At 45.0% G+C, this 27,504-nt stretch overlaps 1 protein-coding gene and 1 non-coding gene across 5 annotated transcripts in view; both read left to right on the top strand.

Moving 5' to 3' along the window:
- LOC121564486 (huntingtin-interacting protein 1) overlaps positions 1-27,246 on the top strand; it is a 42,332-nt gene extending 15,086 nt beyond the window's left edge. For 3 of the 4 annotated variants that reach the window (XM_041875787.2, XM_041875795.2, XM_041875801.2), the window contains exons 2-32: positions 786-849; positions 1,533-1,675; positions 2,783-2,839; positions 7,085-7,165; positions 7,612-7,688; positions 8,032-8,093; positions 9,172-9,312; positions 9,592-9,649; positions 9,825-9,900; positions 10,135-10,284; positions 10,574-10,674; positions 10,971-11,043; positions 11,210-11,393; positions 11,769-11,857; positions 12,211-12,327; positions 12,459-12,470; positions 12,767-12,868; positions 13,716-13,910; positions 14,016-14,163; positions 14,423-14,509; positions 18,119-18,226; positions 18,670-18,806; positions 21,999-22,109; positions 22,273-22,331; positions 22,572-22,665; positions 23,631-23,731; positions 23,940-24,045; positions 24,253-24,376; positions 24,631-24,692; positions 24,771-24,888; positions 25,036-27,246. In XM_041875787.2, the coding sequence (XP_041731721.1) occupies positions 786-849; positions 1,533-1,675; positions 2,783-2,839; positions 7,085-7,165; positions 7,612-7,688; positions 8,032-8,093; positions 9,172-9,312; positions 9,592-9,649; positions 9,825-9,900; positions 10,135-10,284; positions 10,574-10,674; positions 10,971-11,043; positions 11,210-11,393; positions 11,769-11,857; positions 12,211-12,327; positions 12,459-12,470; positions 12,767-12,868; positions 13,716-13,910; positions 14,016-14,163; positions 14,423-14,509; positions 18,119-18,226; positions 18,670-18,806; positions 21,999-22,109; positions 22,273-22,331; positions 22,572-22,665; positions 23,631-23,731; positions 23,940-24,045; positions 24,253-24,376; positions 24,631-24,692; positions 24,771-24,888; positions 25,036-25,046 (3,048 nt within the window). In that variant the 3' untranslated portion in view covers positions 25,047-27,246. The remainder of the gene's footprint in view (positions 1-785; positions 850-1,532; positions 1,676-2,782; positions 2,840-7,084; positions 7,166-7,611; positions 7,689-8,031; positions 8,094-9,171; positions 9,313-9,591; positions 9,650-9,824; positions 9,901-10,134; positions 10,285-10,573; positions 10,675-10,970; positions 11,044-11,209; positions 11,394-11,768; positions 11,858-12,210; positions 12,328-12,458; positions 12,471-12,766; positions 12,869-13,715; positions 13,911-14,015; positions 14,164-14,422; positions 14,510-18,118; positions 18,227-18,669; positions 18,807-21,998; positions 22,110-22,272; positions 22,332-22,571; positions 22,666-23,630; positions 23,732-23,939; positions 24,046-24,252; positions 24,377-24,630; positions 24,693-24,770; positions 24,889-25,035) is intronic. The other variant, XM_041875793.2, reaches the window with a different exon arrangement.
- LOC121567221 lies at positions 14,580-14,715 on the top strand. The gene has a single exon (XR_006001072.1). It is a non-coding gene; the product is annotated as a small nucleolar RNA SNORA16B/SNORA16A family (small nucleolar RNA).
- Positions 27,247-27,504: the final 258 nt, after the last annotated feature.

Raw genomic sequence — 27,504 nt, 5'->3', positions numbered from 1 at the left:
GAGGGGCTGCATTTCCTCTCAGATGGAGACCGAGATCAAATGGGCCTATTTGGAGTATCCCTTTCAGGCCTATCACTAAATGTAAAAGGGAGAAAGAATGTGGCTCTTTACACAGAAGTTAAAAGAATGTCTCCTGAATTGAAAAATGATAACCCTGAAGTGAAATGATTCTTCATCTTTGTGGCTGGTGGTATTTTAGTGGGGCCCATTGTATGGAAGGCTTTCTGGGAGTGTGTGTGAGGAATCAGATGTTTACCTGGCAGATGGCTGATGGGGTTGTGATGTGTGTGTACATGGCATTTGCTCAGCCGTTTTTGTTTAACCCTCTCAGTACTGGAAGTAGGCCTACCACCACCCTATGCAACTGGACAAGCCCACACTGGGCCAGTTTACTGAGGATTGCTTTCTTGAATATTCAGAACAAGTAGGCTACTTGTACAAGTAGGCTACAAGTATTCTCTTTTGTTACTGATTTATTTATTTATTATATAGTTGCTGTCACTGTGTGTGTGTGTGTGTGTGTGTGTGTGTGTGTGTGTTTCTAATGGTTCAGTTAGAGTATGGTGTTTGAAACATCAGGGTTAGGCTTTGATTGCCACATCATGGGCTACATAGACCTGTAGCCTACTGAATGTGTTAAAATGTAATTCACTTTGGCGTCTGCTAAATCATCTAAAAATAAATAATTGTGTGTGTGTTCCTCAAGTGAGGAGTGAAAAGCATTGCCCTGATTTGGTATTTTCTGTTTCTTTCCTCTCTCCCTCTCCACTTCCTCCTCTGCACAGGCTGTGAGCATCAACAAGGCCATCAACACGCAGGAGGTCGCCGTCAAAGAGAAGCATGCCAGGAATATCCTCTTTGTGGAGCCGGGTGTGTTGCTGTGTGTGTGGCGCTGTATGTGCGGTGTCTATGTTAGTTGTGTGCGTAGTGGTAGCGCGTGTGTGTGTTGGATAGAATCTGCTTTCCTCTGACTTTTATTTATTTTTATTTTTTATTTAACCTTTATTTAACCAGGTAAGCCAGTTGAGAACAAGTTCTCATTTACAACTGCGACCTGGCCAAGATAAAGCAAAGCAGTGCGATTAAAAACAACAACACAGAGTTACATATGGGGTAAAACAAAACAAAGTCAAAAATACAACAGAAATAAATATATATACAGTGTGTGCAAATGTAGCAAGTTATGGAGGTAAGACTATAGAGATGTTGATTCCCATGTGTTTGTGGAAGCTCTTAAGTGTTCCTTCATGACAATAATGTAACATGACCCTGGTGTCTGCTGGGATCAGGCCATTAATTTGTGTGTGTTTGTGAGAAAGAGACTGAGAGACAGACTGCTCTGGACGGTCTTTCTGTGAGATATGTGATAGGTTTTCAGCCCCTCTTGAGAGAACAATGGATGTTGACTAGGCAAGCAAAACACCTCTATGTTAAAACCCCCCTTTGCACATTTTGTCATAGCAGCCTTCGTCAGAGTGTGTGTGCTTTCTCTGCCATCTCCTGTGTGTTTCTCCTTGACTGGTCCGTCTCACCCTGTATCCTGGGGACCCACCATGAGAAGGGCGCCCACACTTTCTGGGCGGCGGTCAACCGGCTGCCGCTCTCCAGCAATGCGGTGCTCTGCTGGAAGTTCTGCCACGTCTTCCACAAGCTGCTGCGAGACGGCCATCCCAACGTAAGTCTGAACCCACCAATACAGCCCTGATGGGACACATACCTGGGTTGCAATCTTTAAGGCATGCAATAGAAAACCCTTTAAAACCTTTTGCAACGGAAAGCGGAAATTAGCATTTGTTATTGAACAAGACTCGGTAGTCCCTCCCTGTTTCACTCAATTTTCTTTCTTTTGGTGCCTAATGAACACGACCCTGAACATACTGCATGCCAGGGACATGCCCAGCTCTCCATAGAGTTGTGCTCAAGAGGTCTCAAATGATACAATATTCCCAGTTTATTACTCTGCTGGATTTGGTTTGAAGCTAAGCAGGGTAGGGCCAGGGTTGGGCTTGAATGGGAGACCAGATCCTGCTGGAATTTAAACTGACATTCTGACGCTCTGTGATCACTAAGATCCCACAACACTTATCCCAAGACTAGGGGTGTTAACCCTGGTCGCCCTGTCTTAATTCCTAATCTGGCCCTCCTCATCCCCCAGCTTCCAGTTGGCTAATTTCAACCCCTCTCCTGTCCTCTCCCCTGCAACTCTTCCCCAGGTCATTGCTGTAAATATGTTTTCAGTTAACTTCCCTGGTAATATAAGGTTTAAGTCAACTAAATATAGGGGCGGTTTCTTGGACACAGATTAAGTTTAGTCCTGGACAAAAAACTATTTAAATGGAGATTCTCCATTGAACATGCTTTTTAGTCCAGGACTAGACTTAATCTGTGTCCAAGAAACCGGCCCATAGGGAATATCATTTGAAGTCGAATTGTCATTGTCATGCCAAACGCAAACAGATCTGGGGCCAGGCTACATAGCCTCTACTTCTATTAATATATCCTACTGTACAGTGTTTAGCCACAGTAGCTACAACCTCCAATGACTAGCATCATGCACCATGCAAATGATCAGCATAGTGCTGTTCACACACCCCCAGACACATTCATTCACTTCTGAGAACCCAGGCAATTGCCCACACACTGGCCTTCTTGAACACACCCACACAATGCATACAGTACAACTTCACATGTAGTGCTCTCTGTTGAATCAGCAACATTCTGAACGTTTGGCTTGTGGCTACAGCCTTGTCTAAATTCTCTTTCTGTCTCTGTGTGTGTTCAGGTGATAAAGGACTCGATGAGGAACAAGGCTGACTTGAGTGACATGAGCAGAATGTGGGTAAGGACCAGAACACAGCACCGATGGTTGCCATTAGAGTCCTAAGGCCAGGAAAAACTCTCAGCCTCAGTCATCATGTCTACCACTCTTAACCGGCAGGCTGTCATGGACACATTGTCTGCGTCGGAAATGGCACCCTATTCCCTATATAGTGCACTAAGTTTGACAAGAGCCCTAAGGGCCCTGCTCAGAAGTAGTGCACTATATAGGGTAGGGCTGATCCCAATTAGTCGTTTGGTCGATATGTTGGTCAACCGCAATTTGTTTGGGGTTGAGTAGTAGCAAATAGATATCAATTTTTTTATGGCACATGAGACTCCTGTCTTATTCGCGCCCATCTCAGTGAACTAATCCATTGCGGAGGCCGAGACTAATCCATTGTGGAGGCCACGGGGATGGCACAGTCTAAGAAGAAGGAGAGTGTGGCTAAGATGCACAATGCACGTCTCTCTCCAGAATGCGCTCTCCCGCCAATTTGTGCACATTCATTGTTTCATAACTTCATTGTGTGAATTGTTTGCATTTGATTGTTAGTGTATATAAATTCCCCATTACATACAGTATATCACCAGTAGTACATTTACTGTTAATTCCTAGAATTTTTGAATCTACAATGTTTCTTTGGTTACGGTAATTTCTGTTAATGCATTCAATATATTATTATTCCAGTCTTTTACCGTTCTCATTGTCGGAGTGGACAACCTATGCTACACTTGTGAGAAACAAGTTTTGGTTTATTTCATTCCATTTACGAGTTTTGTCAATTTAGTCATTGTCTTTTGTTTGGAGTGCTCATGTCAATGTTGAGTAAGGACGCACACCTGATTACTCATAGAAGTAGGCCTATAGGCTACCTGGCCTGCGCACAAATATAGGCATATAAATGGGGATCTAATAGTATTTCTGATGGGCTTAACGCACCACCATTAATGAGCTGTGGAGCTTCTCAAAGTAATGTTTTCTTCACCTCAAACAGCTAGCAAGCAAAGTATGTTTTTACATTCATTGAGAATGACAATAGGCATGCTCTGATCCAGTGGAAAATAGGCCTACCTGATTACTACTTATCCCTTGCTCAAATAGCCTACAGCTGTGTCTGTCCTGAGCTCACTGGTGCAGGAAACCTGAGGGCCCAGAATATGTTATATAATGTTGCAAGTACGTTGCACACAGGCCATGTGTAGCCAATATGATTTATACTCTTATTTATTTTTATCAGGATATTTCTACCTGCAGGCTGCAATGTTTTTATTTGTTGGCTTTATATGTAGGCTATTTTTATGTAGTTGGCAATGGCAATAGAAGTTACTTTTTAGGGTTGTATAATTTTCACGTATATTTGGATAGAGTTTTGATTAACCACTTGACAATGATTTTGAGATATGAAGACGTTATTATAAATGAAATGAAACTGTTCCACAAAAATGTGCATATGAAAACCATAACTGGCACGCAGATCGGTAGAAATGGTAAGATAAATTGGCATTCCACATGAGAAAGGTTGCCAACTCCTCATGTAGCCTATTACCGGCAATTTCAGGAGAGTAATGGCAGAATCTGCGAAAGCCAGCAGGAGCGGGGGGAGGATGGTCAGGTTAAGGTTTCTTTCTTCTGGTTATCTTGATCTCTGGCTCCCTCTTGAGTAATTTGTTTTTTATTTTATCGAACGGTGCTCTTAAAGCATCAGACAAGCTCAATGCATATAATTTATTTTATTAAAACACATAGGGTGTGTCTATATATTGAAAAATACACCTTTTAAAAATGTCGACCAATCAATTGGTCGAAAAAACAGACTACTTTGGACCAATATTTTTTTAAGTTGGGGACAGCCCTAATATAGGGAATATGATGTGATTTAGAACACATGTCATATACAGTGACTGGGGGGTAAAGTCATGATCATCACCATGTCATCATTATTATCAGTGTGGTGTGTCCATGCCGGTCTGCTGTCAGTTAGTGTTGCCATCGCCATCGGTGAGACAGATATTCTAATAGGTGACAGTCACACAGCAATGTGGTTCTGCTAAACCTGAGTCAGACTAAACAACACACATGTTATGGTATCCTAATGGTGCTACTGTGTATAGACTATAGCTTTACACTCTTTTTTTTTGGGGGGGGGGCTGACTGTGGACTGAAACAAATGTTTCCATCCAGTTGAATGATTGATTTAGGACTGTTATTTTTACTTGAAATAACCATGTTTCAACAAAAGAGTTGCCTCTTGGTTGCAACAGTACAGTGGAAAAGCCTAACCGTTTACTGCCCATGCATTCAGTGAGCAGGATGAGAGGGGAGTAGTAGGGACTAGTAACCTTTTCCTAGAAGTACACTTAGTTGGGTCTCTCTTTGTATTTTCTGATGGTACAACATATACTAGGACTTGTGGAGAGTGACATTGATGACCAGTACTGCTTCCTTCCTGTAGTGACATCACACTGAGGGCCCAATGAAAGGGAAGTGAGATAGAAGCAATTGACCTCATAGCTGGCTATTCACTTTGACACTCAAACATATATATATATATATATATATATATATATATATATATATATATATATATATATATATATATATATATATATATATTTCATACACACACACACTAGTGATGCGTGGGTTGACTCATAACCCGCAGTCCCCGTGGTTATATCTGCGGGTGGGCGGGTTTAGGGTAATTCAATATGTTCGTTTCCCACGGGGGACCAGTATGAAAAATGTATGCACTCACTAACTGTAAGTCGCTCTGGATAAGAGCGTCTGCTAAATGACTAAAATGTAAATGTAAAATGTGTGACTGAAGGGCGGCTGGGTGGCGGTCGGGTTGAATATAGAGAAACAACACCTTAAAATTCCATCAATGTATCATTCTTGGGCAATTTATATCTATAGGCTACATTTAAGTTTTTCTTTCATTATGTTAGGCTATCTGGCATTCGTGCTTAAGCAAGCCTAAGCTTTAGGGCCTAACTGTATGCGTGCCTTAGACCTTCAAATAGGCCTATGGCATGTCAAGGGAACTGCTGTTCAGATGGGATCAATAGAAACTGAAATCTGGACACTGACTGTAGGTCTATAACATCTCACAGCCTTAATATTAACTCCTGCAGAATTAAGCATTACTTACAGTAACATGATACACCAAATGTAGGCAACATTTTGAGTCAGGAACAAGATTGATTTATTTCAGTATCTTCAAAGAATGCGAATGTGCAGTTAGCACCTCTACAGACGGTATATGTCTTCATATAAAGTTGTCTATAATGTCTATAGTATATGAATATAATGTATGTAAACTTTGTTTAAACTCAGCTGTCTGTCTCTAAATGTGGTCTTTCACTAGCAGCACCATATCGCCAAGTAAAATTCTGAGTATGTGTAAATATACTTGGCAAATAAAGGTGATTCTGATCAGCATCATAAAAGCTGATTTAGTATTTCAACCACATAAAATATGCATCTGAGCCGAACTGAAATCGAATCAGAAACATGTTGGGTTGTATTCACAGCTTTCTATTTCCTTACAACCGGTCAAACTGATGCACAGAAAATTGTCTTTTTTTTTAGTTATTGCATTTTCTCCCCGGTCCCTGAACGTCTTTGCTCCGCGAAAGAAGCAGAGATGACATGGAGAACTTTACCGATGTCAACTAGATTAAACATTGATTCTATCGATTTATGACATTATTCTGGTGAGCAAGAGTTTATTTAGTCTTCCAGGGCAACATATAATGAAAGAAGAGAAGCTGCATGTATTTAATTATAGATTCAAAAAATTATAAGCAGAAACATATCTAAATCAGGCTAAATAAATCCTGCACCCCCTGTCCATTTTTTTTAAACGCCGTCTCTGACTGTAGCCTACAATGTATTTTCTATATTAGCGGGTTAGGGTCTGGTGTGGGGCTCAGATTTTCACTTTATCACATATAGTCGGGCGTTGCGGATGGGTTAGCAATCGCGAGCGGGTGCAGGTGAACAAAGAGCTGACCTGCGCACCACTAACACACAAACATACATACCATGCACACACACATAGGCCTGCACTCATACAGTGCAAGACTTTGCAGAAGCAGATCCATTTGATTTAATTAGAAAATTCCTTCTGCAACGTCAGCAACTAGCGACTCCTTTGGAAATCTCCCAAGCCTCTGGAGAAGTCCATGTCTAGCTCACTTTGATGTGATCTCTCTCTCAGGCGTCTCACTCCATCTGTTCCCCTTTCCCCTCTGCCCTCAGGGTCACCTGAGTGAAGGCTATGGGAAGTTGTGCAGCATCTACCTCAAACTGCTTATCACCAAGATGGAGTTCCACGTCAAAGTGAGTAGTGGCCAGCCTGTATGACCAACAGGCAGACCAGTCTCTCTCTCTCTCTCTCGCTCTCTCGCTCTCTCGCTCTCTCTCTCTCTCTCTCTCTCTCTCTCTCTCTCTCATATACCCTTCTCTAGGGATATTCCTCACACAGACACACTTCTCTAAAACTAATGGCCTTTTAGGAATCAGTAGTTCATAGATGGCTAAGCTTAGTGAAATACTGCAGGCAGCAGACTTGGTGTTGCTCTGTTCCTGATTTAAATGGAGATGCCTACTGGTGGAAAAACCTAGGGTAAATTTCAATTGTATTTCCTTGATTCCTCATGTCCTCTCTCCTCGTCTCCTTCTCCTCCGATGCGTTTTGAGAAGGAGGCAAGGAGAGATGAATCAAGGAAGTATAATTGAGATTCAGCCCCATTTCTGATATGACTCGTTCTTCTCTCTTCCCCCAGAATCCCCGTTTCCCCGGCAACCTTCAGATGTCAAACAGGCAGCTTGACGAGGCAGGAGAGAACGACGTCAACAACTTGTGAGTGTCGCTTGCCTTTGTTGTTCCCACCGAATCACAGCGGGCTGGATCTATAATGATACATGTTCTAATATATCCCCAATGTTCCCGTTGATTATGATTACAAGTATTGAAAATGACAAGAAAATGCATAATGTTTTTGTTATTGCCTTCTATTAGATCATCTCTATATAGAGCATATGACTCTTGTTATATGTATACAAACCAACTCGGGTTCATTGCTACATGGGTCTTACAGCCTCTGTATGTGTGATGTGTAGGCTACTCCTCCACTTTGTACATGCTGTGAACCCTCCAATCCAACCACTCTGTGTGTGTGGGTGGGTGTGTCCTCTCACTACAGCTTCCAGTTGACAGTGGAGATGTTCGACTACCTGGAGTGTGAGCTCAACCTCTTCCTGGGTGGTAAGCTATTCCTGTCTCTCTCTCTCTCTCTCTCTCTCTCTCTCTCTCTCTCTCTCTCTCTCTCTCTCTCTCTCTCTGTCTCTCTGTCTCTCTCTCTCTCTCTGTCTCTCTCTCTCTCTCTCTCTCTCTCTCTCTCTCTCTCTGTCTCTGTCTCTGTCTCTGTCTCTGTCTCTGTCTCTCTCTGTCTCTCTCTGTCTCTACTCTGCAACTGCGCTTATCTAAAGGTGTTGTGACATAACATGGCCCTCAACGTTCACACACAACCAGATTCTAGCTTTTAAATGTCAGGGTCATGTTCATCCGTGCACACAACGGAAAACGTTTTGCAACAGAAAACAAAAATGAGCGTTTCTTATTAGACAAGTCCAGGTAGTCCCTTTCTGTTTTTGTCCATTCTCTTCCGTTTGGTGCCTAATGAACATGACCCTGGTTTTGGCTTCATAGGCTACGTCCCAATATCCACACTAGCATACCACTTAGAATGTGTGCCCAATACATTGCTTCATTCTAAGTAGTATACTAGTATGGACATTACAACAGAGCTATACAGTACTCTCCTGTCTCCCTGCCACTATTAGCTCTTCACAAAGTAAAACACATATTCCATCTTCCATCTATCTCAACATGATTGCCCTTCTTCCTCCATTTGAACACTATCAGTAGGACTCATTTCTACCCTGTCTCCTTCTCACACACACAGACCCTTTGCCTCCCATCAGGAGGGATGCTTTGCAGGCTAAAGCATCACGTCACCCAGGAGCTGAGAGGCCTGACTGTGTGTGTGTGTGTCTGGGTTTGGCTGCACAGGAAACCACACCTCTGTGTTGGGGTCTGTAGGGACTGGCATCAGAGTGGGAGGGATGGACTGAAAGAGAGCTGTAATGAGAGAGGAAGAAAGAGAGACACTGTTGGAGTACATGCTCATTGGTTGATTATCTAGAACAGCGGTTCCTAACCACCTGCGTGCACATACGCACGTACACACTGTGTGTTTCTTTTTTTGTGTATGATAGTCGTGTGTGTGTGTGTGTGCGCGTGTGAGAGAGATGATCACTGATGTGTGTCTCTTCCCTTGCAGTGTTCAGCTCCTTGGACATGTCGCGGTCTGTGTCGGTGACGGCGGCGGGCCAGTGTCGCCTGGCTCCCCTGATCCAGGTCATCCTGGACAGCAGCCACCTCTACGACTACACCGTCAAGCTGCTCTTCAAGCTGCATTCCTGTGAGTCCAACACACGCCCCCTGCTGGACAAATAGCAGAGTGACAGCCTGGATACCTCATACTTGGCTACTAATCTAAGGCCAACAGTTTTTCCTGTGGCCTTCCCAGATAAACTGTGGCTATTCCAAGGAAACGTAATTCACATAATTGTCTTGGTCATATCATAGGGTTAGGAAATGCCTAAAACCTTAGTACACACACTGTAGTACACACACATTCTCAGTAGTTTCACATACACTCACATTCCAGAACTCTGATCTGTTTGTCTGTCTGTTGCAGGCCTTCCTGCTGACACACTCCAGGGCCACAGAGACCGCTTCCAGGAGCAGTTCAAGAAGTGAGTTCGCACACAAGTCATGGGTAGCGTCCCAAACGGCACCCTAATCCCTATATAGTGCACTAGTTTTGACCAGGGCCCATAGTGCTCCATCACCTGACCTAACTAATTCCAGTGCTGAAGGTGTGATGATGAAGGTGAGGTGTTTAATCTGTGTGTTTGTTGTCTCTGCCAGGCTGAAGAGTCTGTTCTACCGCTCCAGTAACCTGCAGTACTTCAAGAGGCTCATTCAGATCCCACAGTTACCCGAGGTAAGAGTCCTCCTGAACTAGCCTGCAGAATAGACAGGATCTGTGCTGTGTATTATCAAGTAAATACTGTATCATTCACACACGCATGAACGTAGTCTCCCATTTTCTCCGTTGCCCTTGCTTGCTCTTGAGGAATTTGGGCCCAGGTTGCTGTTCAGCTACTTGGGTTAAGTGCTATACAAATACAATTTGATTAATTGTGCTCTTTTTCTCTCTTGCTCTATCTGCTGTCAGAACCCACCTAACTTCCTGCGGGCGTCGGCGTTGTCGGAGCACATCAGTCCCGTGGTAGTCATCCCAGCTGAGTCGTCCTCCCCCGAGACGGAACACATGGTGGACCTGGTGACAGAGGACCTAGTGGACACCGACATCCCCGTCCAGCCGGTAGCCCATCTGAACATGTCCCATTACTGCTTTCTTATGGGGCGCCGTTTGTAACACCTTATTGTGTGTAAAAGATGAATTTCCTGCACTAGCTGACTCACACATATCCCATTCCTGTGGCATGGAATGCATTTTTTTCACAAAATATGGCATGTTACAAACGGTACCCTTCCTGTGCTCTGTCTTAATTGTGCTGTCTCTGTGTCTGTCAACTGAACCTAATGAAACCTAAAGCCTATAGACTGACTGGCTGACTGTCTGTCTGTCTTGCTGTGTTTGTTCCGACTAGGCTGCTGTGGTAGAGCCCAGGTTTGACGACCTCTTTGGCACATCCGCCGCCACGGACCCCTTCAATTTCAACAGTCAGAACGGGATGCGCAAGGATGACAAGTAAGACACCAGAACCAAACTGCTACACTCTGGATGATTTGTAGGATATCCTTGGTCTGTATAGATTGTCACACAATTCAGACCAAACTGACCTCCAATAGAGGTACACAGAGGGATTGAAAGCCCTGCAGCTGAGGTATGACCTGGGCACACCGTACCAAAAATGTTTTGCAATGGAAAACCAAAAATATACTTTTATCATTGGCCACGTCCAGGTACTTATTTCCCTGTTTCGGCCTGTTTTCCTCCATTTGGTGCCTAATGAACACGACCTTGTCCTGTGCTGTTTCCATTAGGGACCGCCTGATCGAGCAGCTGACACGGGAGATCCAGGCCCTCAGGGAGGAACTGGAGTCCTTCAGATTGGAGGTGAGGAGGGGGGAGGAGGTTTAATGAGGCACTTGAGCCACTACAGAGGCAATTCTCCATAATGCCTAAACTTCTGAGGCAGTGTGTTTACACACTGTTGAACCATAACACTCTCTCCCTCCTCTCTCTCTTTCCATCTCTCTCTCGCTCTGCCTCTCTCTCTCAGAGTGGGCGTCTGTGCCAGGCGCTGCGGGGGCGTGTCAATGAGCTGGAGGCGGAGCTAGCAGAGCAGAGCCACTTGAGAATGCAGGCATTGGGAGAGAGCGAGTTCCTGAGGGTGGAGCTTGACGACCTGCGCCGGGTCAAAGAAGACACGGAGAAAGAGCAGCGAAGCCTCACCGAGATCGAGAGTGAGTCCAGAGACAGCCCTGGCACATCTGCACAACTCCACCTTCTAGCAGTTACCCACTACCATCCGACACTCCAGTACCCATCTATACCACTTGACATGTGTTTTGTTAGTTAACTTGTGTTAGAATGGTGAGACTGGGATTTGATCCCATGCAGACACAAGCATAATGTGTAGAAGCTGGCAGTGCTAATTACTTGACCAATCCCAAGCCACAAGATTTACATGAGTCACTCAAATGTCTTCACTTACTGTACCTTTAAACTGATATCAATGCCTACACGAACATTTGAATTATGTGTGCATATCTCAAGTCGGGATTCAGCCCTCTGTGACTGTTCTGATAGTAACAGCACTGTCTGTCCGTGTCTCTCAGGGAAAGCGGTGGCCAACGAGCAGCGCTACACCAAGCTGAAGGAGAAGTACACAGAGCTGGTGCAGAGTCACGCTGACCTGCTGAGGAAGGTAGGCCCATCTAGACCCCTTATGATGGAAGAACCTCACCCCTCAGACTCATGGTGCAGGCTAACTCTGACCCGTCTCAGCCAGTCCCATTTTGCTCCCTTCCCCTTGGCCCAAACCCGTCCATGTTTGCAGATCTGAAGGGTGTGAGTAGTGTAGTGGTAGAGCTTTCACCATATTGCTTCCACCTTACAGATCTGCAAACATCAGAGGGTTTGGGCCAAGGGAGGGGGGAGGAGTAGCGTGTGAACAGGGACCCGCTATCTATTCTGTACTATAACATTTCTTTGGAGAATACACTACTACCAGCAATGCTCACACATTTCCTCCACCTGTTTTTCTGTTTCTGGCTTTAGAATGCGGAGGTGACTCGTCAGGTGACGGAGGCGCGGGCGGCTCGGGACGAAGTGGACAGCGTGAGGAGAGAGATGCAGGAGAAGGTCAAGGCTGCCCAGGAGGCCACAGAGAGCCGGGTGAGGGCAAGACACACACTCCCACAGGGATACACACTCTCCTGAAATACTGTGTGTGTACAGTCTGTATCACCCTCTTTCTGTTTTCTCTCCCTTCCCCTTTTCCCCCTCTCTCGCTTTCTTGGACACAGATGACTTCAAATGTAATATACTTCACTTCTTCATACTACAGTACATTTCAACTTTCTCTCCATCTCTCTCTGATCATTTCATTGTGTAACTGAGATGCCTTGCTGTACATGTGGGTGTTAGAGAGGTAGAAACCCCTCCAGAATAAACTGAGGTAGAGCGATGGAGACCTAGCAAATAACATGAGTCTCTGTTTCTCTCTCTCTCTCGTTCTCTCTTTTGCCCTCCCCCCTCTCTCTCTCCCTCTCTCTGTTCTCTCTCTGTCTCTCTGTTCTCTCTCCCTCTCTCTGTCTCTCCCGTCCTCCTTCAGGAGCAGGAACAGGTGGAGCAGCTGCAGGAGCTGCAGAGAGAGCTGATCTCCAGCAGGGCGGCGCTAGACACCCTGAAAAGCACCATGGCCTCGTCCCAACAGGTAGCCAACTCTCTAGCCTAAAACACCCTTGCGTCCTCTACCCAACCGTACACTCCTCATCTCCTCTCCACCCTAAACACTCACCCAACAGTACATTCCTCCTCTCCACTCTACCCCACTTGACCTCACCCTGACCCCTGACACCTTCAAATGGTCTCTACTCTGTCTTCTATCTTTACATTCCCCAACTCCATGTTACTCTTCTACCCATCTCTGTCTGTGTTTGTGTGTGTGTTCTGTGCGTGTGTGTGCGTCCGTGTGTGTGTGTGTGGAGAGAGGGTTGTGTGGAGCGTCGGTGCAGACCTGGATCTCTGGGTGATCCCGACAGTGTGTAGTCCTACTAGGCCATGACGGTCCAATTACCATTCTTCCTCACCATCTCCCACCCCTCTCTCCACTCTCCCACTCCTGTCAACCCTATTTCTGAATCGACTCACTTATCTCTCTCACCACCCCCTTCTTTTCTCATTCTCTCTCACAACCACTCCCTCCGGTCCGCACATACATACTCTGTCACTTTGTCACACATTTCACAAACTCTTTCTTCCCGTCTCTCGTTCACATTCTTGTTGGCATGCTCAGGAGGGTGCCCACAAACAGGTGAGGGAGAGTAGAGGAATGGCAGTTGTCATATCCACATCTCATAGCACTTGTGGCATTGTCACTATTAAAAGGTGGCATTAGAGCGTATAGTGTGTGAGCCTTTTCGTTCATTTTAGCAGAGAAACACAGGGATATGTAAGATCCTAAAATACTGTGTATGTGTGTCACACTCTTTCTCCTTTCTCTTCTATCCCCCCCTCACTCACTTTCTCTCTCTCCGTCTCTCTCTCTCTCTCAATCTCAGTCGAGTGAGGAGCTCAGTTCTCAGCTCTCGACTGTGGAATCGGAGAAGGTGGAGCTAGCAGAATCCTTGTCGAAGAAAGAGGAGGAGCTTGCAGGCCTGGGGGAGGAGCTAGAGCGTGTTCAGAGCAGCCTGGCCGGTGAGAGGGAGAACGGAGTGAAGACTGCCGAGGCCCTACAGAACCAACTCAATGAGAAGGTGTGTTTCAGGGGAGGTAGCCGTGTGTGTTTGTGTGCGGCTGTGTGTCAGCCTCTCAGTGAGAGTGTGTGATATCTGATTCTCTCACTGACCCTGTATGTATAGGAGAGCAGGGAGCAGGCCCTGGAGAGCCAGCTGGTGGCAGCCCGCTGGTCCACCCTACAGGGGGCTGTGGAGGAGGCAGAGAGGATAGTCCAAGACTCACTGGCCCAGCTTGACGACCCAGCACACATCAGCTGCACCAGCTCTGCAGGTCAGCCCCTAACCCTCTCCAACCTCTGTCTTATGCACACATGACTCCAGCTTTGTTCCTGTCTGTCCGTCCGACTGTCTGAGATGATGCCACATTGTGAAACCCATGCTGGGTGTGTGTGTGATGCCTCAATCTACTCATGCATGTGTGTTTGTGTTCCAGGGTGTGATGTAGGATGATGTCCCCGCATAATGGTGTGTATGTGTGTTTGTATGGTGAAAGATGCCTCCCCCTCACTGTGTACCCTCCTTGTGTGTAGACTACCTGGCGTCCAGGTGTCAGGCCTCTCTGGACTGTATGGACAGACTTCACTCTGCCAGAGACGGCTACCTGGCAGACAACACAGGTCAGACTCTGAACTGCTCTCTTACTCCCTTAGTCAGCTTTGTGCAATCACACACACACACAATCTACTTTCAGGCATCTATTGAAGACGTCGTTGTTCTTCTGTAGTAGACAAGGTCAAAAGGCAGCCAAAAATGTTACTTTCACCGACGGTCGCTGTGCAGTTTGACAGGAACTAACTGGGCAACATTAACGTGAAGGACACCTGATATATTTACATATGGAATCATGTAGTAACTAAAAGGGGGTTCAACAAATCAAAATACATTTTATATTTGAGATTCTTCAAAGTAGCCACCCTTTGCCTTGATGAGAGCTTTGCACACTCTTGGCATTCTATCAACCAGCTTCACTTGGAATGCTTTTCCAACAGTCTTCAAGGAGTTCCCACATATGCTGAGCATTTGTTGGCTACTTTTCCTTCACTCTGTCGTCCGACTCATCCCAAACCATCTCAATTGGGTTGAGGTCGGGGGATTGTGGAGGCCAGATCATCTGATGCAGCACTCCATCTCTCTACTTCTTGGTCAAATAGCCCTTATACAGCCTGGAGGTGTGTTGGGTCATTGTCCTGTTGAAAAACAAATGATAGTCCCACTAAGCCCAACCAGATGGGATGGCGTATCGCTGCAGAATACTGTGGTAGCCATGCTGGTTAAGTGTGCCTTGAATTCTAAATAAATCACAGACCGTGTCACCAGAAAAGCACCCCCACACCATCACACCTCCTCCACCATGCTTTACGGTGGGAACTACACATGCGGAGATCCTCCGTTCACCCACACCGCGTCTCACAAAGACACAGCGGTTTGAACCAAAAATTTAAAATTTAGACTCCAGACCAAAGGACACATTTTCACCAGTCTAATGTCCATTGCTCGTATTTCTTGGCCAAGCAGGTCTCTTCTTTTTATTGGTGTCCTTTAGAAGTGGTTTCTTTGCAGAAATTCGACCATGAAGGCCTGATTCACACAGTCCCCTCTGAACAGTTGATGTTGAGATGTGTCTGTTACTTGAACTCTGTGAAACAGTTATTTGGGCTGCAATTTCTGAGGCTGGTAACTCTAATGAACTTACCAGAGGTAACTCTGGGTCTTCCATTCCTGTGGCGGTCCTCATGAGAGCCAGTTTCATCATAGCGCTTGATGGTTTATGCGACTGCACTTGAAGAAACATTCAAAGGTCTTTAAATGTTCCATAGTGACTGACCTTCATGTCTTAAAGTAATGATGGACTGTCGTTTCTCTTTGCTTATTTGAGCTGTTCTTGCCATAATATGGACTTGGTCTTTTACCAAATAGGGCTATCTTCTTTATACCCCCCTACCTTGTCACAACACAACTGATTGGCTCAAACGCATTAAGAAGGAAAGAAATTCCACAAATGAACTTTTAAGAAGGCACACCTGTTAATTGAAATGCAATCCAGGTGACTACCTCATGAAGCTGGTTGAGAGAATGCTAAGAGTGTGCAAAGCGGTCATCAAGGCAAAGGGTGGCTATTGGAAGAATCTCCAATATAAAATATATTTTGATTTGTTTAACACTTTTTTGGTTACTACATGATTCCATATGTGTTATTTAATAGTTTTGATGTCTTCACTATTATTATAGAAAAAATTAAGAAAAACCCTTGAATGAGTAGGTGTGTCCAAACTTTTGACTGGTAGTGTATATATACGGTTGAAGTCGGAAGTTTACATACACTTAGGTTGGAGTCATTAAAACATGTTTTTCAACCACTCCACAAATTTCTTGTTAACAAACTATAGTTTTGGCAAGTCGGTTAGGACATCTACTTTGTGCACGACACACATAATTTTTCCAACAATTATTTCATTTATAATTCACTGTATCACAATTCCAGTGGGTCAGAAGTTTACATACACTAAGTTGACTGTGCCTTTAAACAGCTTGGAAAATTCCAGAAAATGATGTCATGGCTTTAGAAGCTTCTGATAGGCTAATTTACATAATTTGAGTCAATTGGAGGTGTACCTGTGGATGTATTTCAAGGCCTACCTTCAAACTCAGTGCCTCTTTGCTTCACATCATGGGGAAAATCAAAAGAAATCAGCCAAGACCTCAGGAAAAAAATAGTAGACCTCCACAAGTCTGGTTTATCCTTGGGAGCAATTTCCAAACGCCTGAAGGTACCACGTTCATCTGTACAAACAATAGTACGGAAGTATAAACACCATGGGACCACGCAGCTGTCATACCGCTCAGGAAGTTGACTCGTTCTGTCTCCTAGAGATGAACGTACTTTGGTGCGAAAAGTGCAAATCAATCCCAGAACAGCAAAGGACCTTGTGAAGATGCTGAAGGAAACAGGTACAAAAGTATCAATATCCACAGTAAAACGGGTCCCATATCGACATAACCTGAAAGGCCGCTCAGCAAGGAAGAAGCCACTGCTCTAAAACCACCATAAAAAAGCCAGACTACGGTTTGCAACTGCACATGGGGACAAAGATTGTACGTTTTGGAGAAATGTCCTCTGGTCTGATGAAACAAAAATAGAACTGTTTGGCCATAATGACCATCGTTATGTTTGGAAGAAAAAGGGGGTGCTTGCAAGCCGAAGAACACCATCCCAACCGTGAAGCACAGGGGTGGCAGCATCATTCTGTGGGGGTGCTTTGCTGCAGGAGGGACTGGTGCACTTCACAAAATAGATGGCATTATGAGGAAGGAAAATGATGTGGATATATTGAAGCAACATCTCAAGACATCAGTCAGGAAGTTAAAGCTTGGTCGCAAATGGGTCTTCCAAATGGACAATGACCCCAAGCATACTTCCAAAGTTGTGGCAAAAGGGCTTAATGACAACAAAGTCAAGGTATTGGAGTGGCCATCACAAAGCCCTGACCTCAATCCTATAGAAAATGTGTGGGCAGAACTGAAAAAGCGTGTGTGAGCAAGGAGGCCTACAAACCTGACTCAGTTACACCAGCTCTGTCAGGAGGAATGGGCCAAAATTCACCCAACTTATTGTGGGAAGCTTGTGGAAGGCTACCTGAAACGTTTGACCCAAGTTAAACAATTTAAAGGCAATGCTACCAAATACGAATTGAGTGTATGTAAACTTCTGACCCACTGGAAATGTGATGAAAGAAATAAAAGATGAAATAAATCATTCTCTCTACTATTATTCTGACATTTCACATTCTTAAAATAAAGTGGTGATCCTAACTGACCTAAAACAGGGAATGTTTACTAGGATTAAATGTCAGGAATTGTGAAAAACTGAGTTTAAATGTATTTGGCTAAGGCGTAGGTAAACTTCCAACTTCAACTGTATCAACTTCAAGAAAAGTTCATTTTTCAGTTTCTTTTCCACATGAAAGATCTAGATTTATATTGTCTTATTTGATTTCTTCCCAATAGAAGAAAATAAATCCACTTGAATATAATTGAGTATGTGAGAGGGATTCATTATTCAGCCACTCTTTGTGGCCAGTGGAAGTTGATAGTAAAGTGCTTCTTTATTGTTAAAATACAGTGTTTTTCAGCATTACAGCCTTCAAGTACTTGATATAAAAGTAACATATCCTGTTGATTGTATTTGGACTTTATATTAGTTTGACCTTTGACCCTTGGTTCTCCAGGTTTGTCGGAGCTGGTGCGGGCAATAACCCATCTTGCCCACCTGGTGGGCGACACCATTGTTCAGGGCAGTGCCACCTCTCACATGGTACCAGTGGAGCAAGCGGACGGTGAGTGTGAGCTGTCCCTGTGTCTTTTCAACTAAAATGTGCACTCACACATCCAGGACAGGAAAGCTCCATGATTTTAAATAGTTTGATTTGACCCATGTCTTATAAAAACCTCTACATCCCTATATACATCTGTTAGAGAAGTACTGATAATGCACAGACAGGCAACGATAGCCTGGTCCCTGATCTGTTTGTGCTGTCTGTCATCGGGTGACAATGACCATCGGCGTTGGGAAGACTGCACAAACAGATCAGGGACCAGGCTAGCGGTTAGCCACCCACTTCCTCTAAGTCTCCATACTGTGTCTGTATCTCTGACCCTCCTCTCTGTCCCCCCTCTCTTTCCACAGCGCTTTCAGACAGTGTGGTGTGGTATAGTGGGAGTAAGTTTAGAGTCTCTGACCCTCCTGTCTCTCTCTCTCTCTCAACCCCTTCCCACACAGCGTTGTCAGACAGTGTGAAGGCGTGTGGGGCCGAGGCCCTGACCCTGCTGGGTCAGATGAAGGAGCAGGAAAGCCTGGCTACGGCAGACAGCGCCACACTGAGGGCAGCACTGGATGGCATCCTGGCCACCGCAGAGGTCAGTCCAGTCTTTATGGTCATACAAGTTTTGTTGTTATTGTTGCAGCTTTATTCTTAAGAGTAAATATGAGTACATAGTACAGTTTAGGTGCAAATTACAGTAATTTTATTTCATGAAAACATTAGATTATTACACAATTACTAGCGAGTTAAAAGGAGGAGGGGGGGTTGGGTTAAGGGAAGGTGTCATTGAGTTCCACAGTTGCAGAAAATATTAGGTCCAGGGGTCTAGTGCTGTCATACCGCACCGGAGCGACACGCCCCCACTACTCAGAATTGTGGTTGTTTAATAAAGTTTAGATCAAAGCTGAATCAATGTCTCGGCAAGATCACTTAATGATTAATTAGTATTCTATACAACAGACCGAATTTAATAGCATAGTTTAATGTTAGTGTTAGACCAAAAACAACATGTAATTTCTTATGAGATTTTAGGATGATTGTGCTGAATGGTCGTGTTAATTGAAACAAAATACAGGTACACTACATGACCAAAAGTATGTGGACACCTGGTCGTCGAACATATCATTTCAAAATCATGGGCATTAATATGGAGTTGGTCTCCCCTTTGCTGCTATAACAGTCTCCACTCTTCTGGGAAGGCTTTCCACTAGATGTTGGAACATTGCTGTGGGGACTTGCTTCCATTCAGCCACGAGCATTAGTGAGCTCTGTGCAGGCCAGTCAAGTTCTTCCACACTGATCTTGACAAACCATTTCTGTACGGACCTCACTTTGTGCACAGGGGCATTGTCATGCAGAAACAGGAAAGGGCCTTCCCCAAACTGTTGCCACAAAGTTGGAAGCACAGAATCGTCTAGAATGTCATTGTATGCTGTAGCATTAAGATTTCCCTTAACTGGAACTAAGGGGCCTAGCCCGAACCATGAAAAACAGCCCCAGACCATTATTCCTCCTCCACCAAACTTTACAGTTGGCACTATGCATTGGGGCAGGTAGCGTTCTCCTGGCATCTGCCAAACCCAGATTCATCCGTCGGACTGCCAGATGGTGAAGAGTGATTCATTACTCCAGAGAACGTGTTTCCACTGCTCCAGAGTCCAATGGTGGCGAGCTTTACACCACTCCAGCCGACACTTGGCTTTGCGCATGGTGATCTTAGGCTTGTGTGCAGCTGCTCGGCCATGGAAACCCATTTCATGAAGCTCCCAACGAACAGTTCTTGTGCCGATGTTGCTTCCAGAAGCAGTTTGGAACTCGGTAGTGAGTGTTGCAAATGAGGACAGACAATTTTTTACGTGCTATGCGCTTCAGCACTCGACGGTCCCGTTCTGTGAGCTTGTGTGGCCTACCGCTTCGCGGCTGAGCCATTGTTGCTCCTAGATGTTTCCACTTCACAATAACAGCACTTACAGATGACCGGGGCAGCTCTAGCAGGGCATCAATTTGACGAACTGACTTGTTGGAAATGTGGCATCCTATGACGGTGCCACGTTGAAAGTCACTGAGCTTTTCAGTAAGGCCATTCTTCTGCCAATGTGTGTCTATGGAGATTGCATGGCTGTGTGCTCGATTTTATACATGAAATAGCCGAATCCACTAATTTGAAGGGGGTGTCAACATACTTTTGTATATATAGTGTATGTTAACACCATCTGCTCAAAAATTTGCTCAAACAGTAGTTACTTACATCATTCAAGAAGATCTAAATGCATATTCCCATGAAACTGATTGAGATCAAATGGTTGGCATGCAGATGCAGCTTGGACGTTTCACCCGTAAAACGTGAAGAATTATCATTCACAATTGACATAATGAAATTAGGTAGGCCTAATTTGGTATTTGTGTGGGTCAGGGAGGTGACCAAGAACCCGATGGTCACTCTGACAGAGCTCCAGAGTTCCTCTGTGGAGATGGGAGAACCTTCCAGAAGGACAACCATCTCTGCAGCACTCCACCAATCAGACCTTTTATGATAGAGTGACCAGACGGAAGCCACTCCTCAGTAAAAGGCACATGACAGCCCGCTTGGAGTTTGCCACAAGGCACCTAAAGACTCTCAGACCATGAGTAACAAGATTCTCTGGTCTGATGAAACCAAGATTGAACTCTTTGGCCTGAATGCTAAGCATCACGTCTGGAGGAAACATGGCACCATCCCTACGGTGAAGCATGGTGGTGGCAGCATCATGCTGTGGGGATGTTTTTCAGCGGCAGGGACTGGGAGACTAGTCAGGATCAAGGCAAAGATGAACGGAGCAAAGTACAGAGAGATCCTTGATGAAAACCTGCTCCAGAGCGCTCAGGACCTCAGATTGGGGCGAAGGTTCACCTTCCAACAGGACATTGACCCTAAACACACAGCCAAGACAACGCAAGAGTGGCTTCGGGACAAGTCTCTGAATATCCTTGAGTGGCCCAGCCAGAGCCCGGACTTGAACCCAATCAAACATCTTTGGAGAGACCTGAAAATAGCTGTGCAGCAACGCTCCCACTCCAACCTGACAGAGCTTGAGAGGATCTGCAGAGACAAATGGGAGAACCTCCCCAAATACAGGTGTTCCAAGCTTGTAGCGGCATACCCAAGAAGACTCGAGGCTGTAATCGCTGCCAAAGGTGCTTCAACAAAGTACTGAGTGCTTCAACAAAGTACTGAGTAAAGGGTCTGAATACTTATGTAAATGTTATTTCAGTTTTTTATAAATGTGCTAAAATTTGTTAACCTGTTTTTGCTTTGTCATTATGAGGTATTGTGTGTAGATTGATGAGGGAAAAAAACTATTTAATCAATTTTAGAGTAAGGCTGTAACCTAACAAAATGTGGAAAAAGTAAAGGGGTCTGAATACTTTCCGAAGGCACTGTAGGTCTACTAAATTTACCGAAAGTCCACACCCTGCAATCATTCTGAGAACCTCAACTTCTTCATAATGCCCATTTTGTGCACATTTAAACCAGGGGATGTCATCATGATAAGATGAGTCTCAGTGCCTCTTATCCTTTCAACAAAGTATGTGACCCATGGAGGCCAAGTCACAACACTGCTTCTGGTAGAAGTTGACCTTGGGCACAGGTCAGCACCCCCTCCCCATATCTTTAAAAACATTTTGGGGAAATGTCAAACTGACAGCATCTAGGGGCACCACCAAAACAACAAGTCCAATGCCATGTCTCTCTTTTTTCTCGTATCTCTCTCGCTCTCATTCTTCTCTCCCTCTCTCTGGTCTGTAGAAACTGCGCCCTCGGGGTCTGGAGCTGCAGCAGGGGGAGCTGGGAGATCTGGTGGAGCAGGAAATGGCTGCCACATCGGCCGCCGTGGAGTCAGCAGCCGCCAGGATAGAGGTAACCAGCTCAACGTGTGTGTGCGTGTGTGTGTCATCACCAAGGAGGACCTAGACAAAAACAGAAATGTGTGTGTGTGTGAAAAGAATCCTCTGGTTTCATTTTACAGTAGTACCAACCAAAAGGTGTCTAATTTCCTCTATCTGTTGTATCCCATTGACAGGACATGCTCAATAAGTCGCGTGCAGTCGACACAGGGGTTAAGATGGAGGTCAACGAGAGGTGAGTCTCCCACTCCTGGGTCGTGTTCATTAGGCACCGAATGGGAGAAAACGGACTGAAACAGGGAGGGACTACCTGGGCATGTCCAGTAAGACACGCTAATTTTTTAATCACGTGCCCTAATGAACACGACCCTGGCTTTGAGAATCACATAACTTTCCAAAGAGTGAAACGTTTCAGATCAAGATGTGTTGCACAGTGGAGCTGCTGAACGAATGTGTCCTCTATCGCCCCCCATAGGATCCTGGCCTCCTGTACAGACCTGATGCAGGCCATCAAAGTGCTCGTGCTGTCTTCCAAAGATCTGCAAAGGGACATTGTAGAGAGTGGCAGGGTGAGAGACAGAAACCTATCATATGTGCATCATAATATATAATAATATACGGAGTGGCTGCGGTTCCGGTTTTTCTGGAACCCTTTCTTGCCGTGTCTATTGATATGGAGGTCTATGCGCATGAACTGTCTTAATTTTTTTATGTAGCTGCTGCCCTCTCTGCTGCCTATGTAGCTTCTGCACAGTGCTCCTACTGCATCACTGCTGCTTCCCCTTCATTGACATGGAGGGGGAAACTTCATTTATGTACACTAAAGATATGGTCGACATGTTCGACCTATGCATTCCATGACTCAAGCGCGATTTCATGTTTTTTTTTCTCCAGGGTTAAGGCTACATGCCGATATCATGTTGTACAAGAAAGACATGATCGACATGTTCTTACAAACTTTGTTGTCTGTTGTAACAGTATACACTGAGTGTACAAAACATTAGGAACACCTTGCTAATATTGAGTTGCACCCCCTTTTTCCCTCAGAACAGCATCAATTCATCGGGGCATGGACCCTACAAGGTGTCGAAAGCGTTTCACAGGGATGCTGGCCCATGTTCACTCCTTCCCACAGTTGTGTCAAATTGGCTGGATGTCCTTTGGGTGGTGGACCATTCTTGATACACACAGGAAACTGTTGAGCATGAAAAACCCAGCAGCGTTGCAGTTCTTGACACATTCAAACCGGTGCACCTGGCACCTACTACCATACCCCGTTCAAAGGCACTTCAATCTTTTTTCTTGCCCATTCACCCTCTGAATGGCACACATACACAATCCATGTCTCAAGGCTTAGCAATCCTTCTTTAACCTTTCTCCACCCCTTTATCTACACTGATTGAAGTGAATTTAACAGGTGATATCAATAAGGGATCATAGCTTTCACCTGGTCAGTCTGTCATGGAAAGAGCAGGTGCTCCTAATGTTTTGTACACTCAGTGTATATTCCAATATAATATATTTGTTCCACCAGGGGGCAGCATCCATGAAGGAGTTCTATGTCAAGAACTCTCGCTGGACAGAAGGCCTGATCTCAGCCTCCAAAGCCGTGGGCTGGGGCGCCACAGTCATGGTGTAAGTAGTATCACCCTTTCTCTTCTAACTTAACCTTGTATTACTGCACCGGAGTATTCTGGAATATACTCATTTAGGCCAGAAGTTTTTCCTGACTACATGACCTGACCAGGAAAAACTCCAGCCCCTACTGTATAGCCTATAACCGTTGTAATGGTAGCATGATGTACTACAGTACCCATAATGCTCTACGTATTGTATCCCATAGAGATGCAGCAGACCTGGTGGTGCAGGGCAAGGGCAAGTACGAGGAGCTAATGGTGTGTTCGCATGAGATCGCAGCCAGCACTGCACAACTGGTGGCCGCATCCAAGGTGAGACGGTACTTCTTGTGTAGTGATATGTGGTAACTGAAACTGTGTGCGTGCGTGCGTAAGACACTCAGTCACAACCGGATCTACATACGCCAACCTACATCTCTCTTATCACTTGGTGTGTCAACCATATCTCTACACGTGTTTAAGACACACCCATGACCCATTCCCGTTGGTAACCCAGCCACTCTCTGGTCTGTTGTGCAGGTGAAGGCAGACAAAGACAATGCCAACCTGGGCCGCCTGAAGCTGGCATCCAAAGGGGTCACACAGGCCACCGCTGGGGTTGTAGCCTCCACCAAGTCCGGGAAGTCCCAGATTGAGGAGAAAGGTGAGTGGATTAACAGTAGTGTGCCCATGGATTTACACTGTGAGAGATCAACATGACATGTATTGTGACTGAATGTTTTGTGACTGAATGCTGAATTTCTTTCTCTCTCTCTCTCTCTCTCTCTCTCTCTCTCTCTCTCTCTCTCTCTCTCTCTCTCTCTCTCTCTCTCTCTCTCTCTCTCTCTCTCTCTCTCTCTCTCTCTCTCTCTCTCTCTCTCTCTCTCTCTCTCTCGCTCCTATGACTGTGTGCTTCAGACACCATGGATTTCTCCAGTATGACCCTCACTCAGATCAAGAGGCAGGAAATGGACTCACAGGTAAGAGAAATGTGGGGTGGCTGAGTGTGTGTGTGTGTTACGGGTCTAAGTAAACCGTGTTTTTGTGTGGGTTGTCAGGTTTCGGTTCTAGAGCTGGAAACAAAGCTGCAGAAGGAGCGAGAGCGTCTTGGAGAGCTAAGGAAGAAGCACTACGAGCTGGCCGGGGTGGCCGAGGGCTGGGGGGAGGAGGACGAAGGTGCGTATGTGTGTTTCAACATGATTACTCAGAGGCACTATGGCAGAAATAACGATTGTGTGTGTGATTGCTTTTTGGCCTTTTTGTACCATGTGTTTAATTGGTTGTGTTGAAGTCCAGTCTAATATCCTTCTACTCTCCTCACAGGTACAGGTTGAGGTCTGTTCCCCACTACTCCTCCAACCACAAGACTGACTTCTCTCTCGCTCTGCCTCTTGCCCCATTTATACACTCTTCGGTCTTTCTCTTCCTTTATTTTTATGAAAGCCAAATAAAAAGGTGCTTTTTAAAAATGATCTTCTTGCGCCCAGCGGCTTCTAATTGGACAGTGATGAGGAGGGAAAGTAAAGGGGGATGGATTGACTACCTGCCTGGCCCCTCCCACTCGACTGTTGAGGAATAGCACACCTGCTGATGGATCCTCTGTCTTCTACCAAGTATTTATGTCAGTTCTCCAACGGTTCCCTTTGTCCCAGTCGGAGCACCACCAGTGTGACTGTGGCGCGAACCACCACGAGCACAAGTTCTTCACTACCAGACATCCTAGGATGCATTGCACAAACGCCAATCCCTCATTAGAGGGAGACTTGACTGATTGCCACTTAGGCCGCACCCCTTGCCCTCCCCCTGTCTACCCATGTAGACAGGCGCGTGTTTTTCTCCCACTAAACGGTTGTGCTGTGTTGTTATTCTAAGTCCTAGGGTTGTTAACTTGTACCCTGTGTTAGAGGGAGAGTGAATCCTTTCCTTCCCTCCCTGCCTCTCCAGTTCTCTTTCCTCTCACTGTGAGATTTTACCTCTCTAACCCAAACCCCATCTGAGCTATACGCCCACCGGGATACGGATGATGCCTTTTCGCCTCCTGTTTTAAAGACCATGATGACTTGTTGTTGTTATTATTATTATTATTATTATTATTATTATTATTAGAGTTGACTGTTTAGACACCCAGCTACCCTGAGGATACACAAAAAAAGACCTGGCCCTGCAGTGAGCTCTCTGTTGGAATGAATGTGGCGTGTCTGAGCAGCCAGAGAGGACTGTTGCTGGAGTTTAAGCTAGAGATGAAGTGGTGTGTGTGTGTGAGACGGTCTGGGGCTGCTTTGAACCGCTTGTTGTGTTCATTAGGCACAACATGGAAGAAAACCGAGTGAATCGAAAAGATACTACCTGAACCAATATCCTGTCCAATAAGAAACGCTTGTTTTCGCTTTCAAAACGGTATGCTACGCCGTGTGGCTCTGAGCTTCCTGGTCTCTGTAAAGTGGGTGGAAAATGGACTTCCATAAGCTGATGTCTGATCATATACCCTTCTCCGAGGCACTCCCCCTCATTGATTTGAAAGGAATGTAAGAAATATGGTGGAGTGAACAAGTAATATGCAGAAATGTAGGGAATTGGAATGCAGCCCTACACACCCACACTGCTGGGTTCTTATCAGCTTCCCCAGACGACGTAGCTGTAAAGCCTAGACAGGGGAACTGACAACTTCCATCATCACCATCCGTCTACACTAGCAATAACACCTGGGCCGTGTTCATTAGGCACCAAACGGAAGAAAACGGACTGAAACGGGGAGGGTATACCTGGACCTGTCCAATATGTTACATTGTCACAAGAGCGCAGTGTTTCACAGCAGAGCTACCACATTACAGAGACAAATCATACATTCTCCTCCTTCTCTCTTGCCAGTAGTCACTAGTGCTCTTCAATCTGGCTTTATGAAAAGAAATGGGAACATCGTATGTTGTCGAGTACACCATGAGTTAGATTAGTAGGGTTTCATCCAGTATTTGTTTTTCTTTCAAATACTTTAGCTGTGCTTGATTGAGCTTGCCTGGCGCAATGGAACCAATGAAATAGTCCCAAATGTGCTTCAAAACACACCCATATGGCACTCCAGTCAGGCTCAATGAAACACAATGCAATGCAATTCAAAAAGTATTAAAAAAAAAGATTCCTATTTGGACCCAGATCTGGTTTAATCACAGTAAACTTTCTCTGAGAGTGATGCTCTTTGAGTTTGTCTTCCTGCGTGTCTTAATGCCGCTTTTTTTATTATTCTGCTCTGCTTTTGGCTGTTTAATATAAAAAGTTGTGACACTGGGTATTTAATGATGATTTAGCGGTGTACTTCCGTCACTACTTCCTGGTTATTAACCTCTCACCCTTTGGTTTGTGTCTGTAGTCCAACCATCTCACTCAGCCTTTCAAACTGCCGCTCACTGTAGTCAATGAGAAACAAACAGTACTCAAAATAACATTGAAATAATGTCTTTGTATGATATACTAAAAACTATGTATGTGGGTTTGTTTAATTTTTTCAGTTTTAAAAATAAATATTTCAACTCATTAATATGACAAGCTTGTTTGTAAATGTTTTGCTCACTTCAATGCGGACTGGTCAAAGTCCTTGATGTTCATGAAAATGTAATTAGTTAATGTTTAATTCATGAACCCTTAAGTGATTAGGAAAATGTATCATTCAAATGATTAAGTGAGTGACTCGTGGGTTATTTCCAGATAGCCCATCCCATTCCTCTTTTAGGACGTTATCTCATCATGTACTCTTTCTAAGGATTCTATGTGATGTAATGCACTTGGGGAGATGGGGAT

Source organism: Coregonus clupeaformis, chromosome 5 (genome assembly GCF_020615455.1).
Source record: "Coregonus clupeaformis isolate EN_2021a chromosome 5, ASM2061545v1, whole genome shotgun sequence".
NCBI classification, from domain to species: domain Eukaryota; kingdom Metazoa; phylum Chordata; class Actinopteri; order Salmoniformes; family Salmonidae; genus Coregonus; species Coregonus clupeaformis.
Note: the sequence above shows the minus strand (reverse complement) of the source record. Positions and strands in the feature narration are given on the sequence as shown.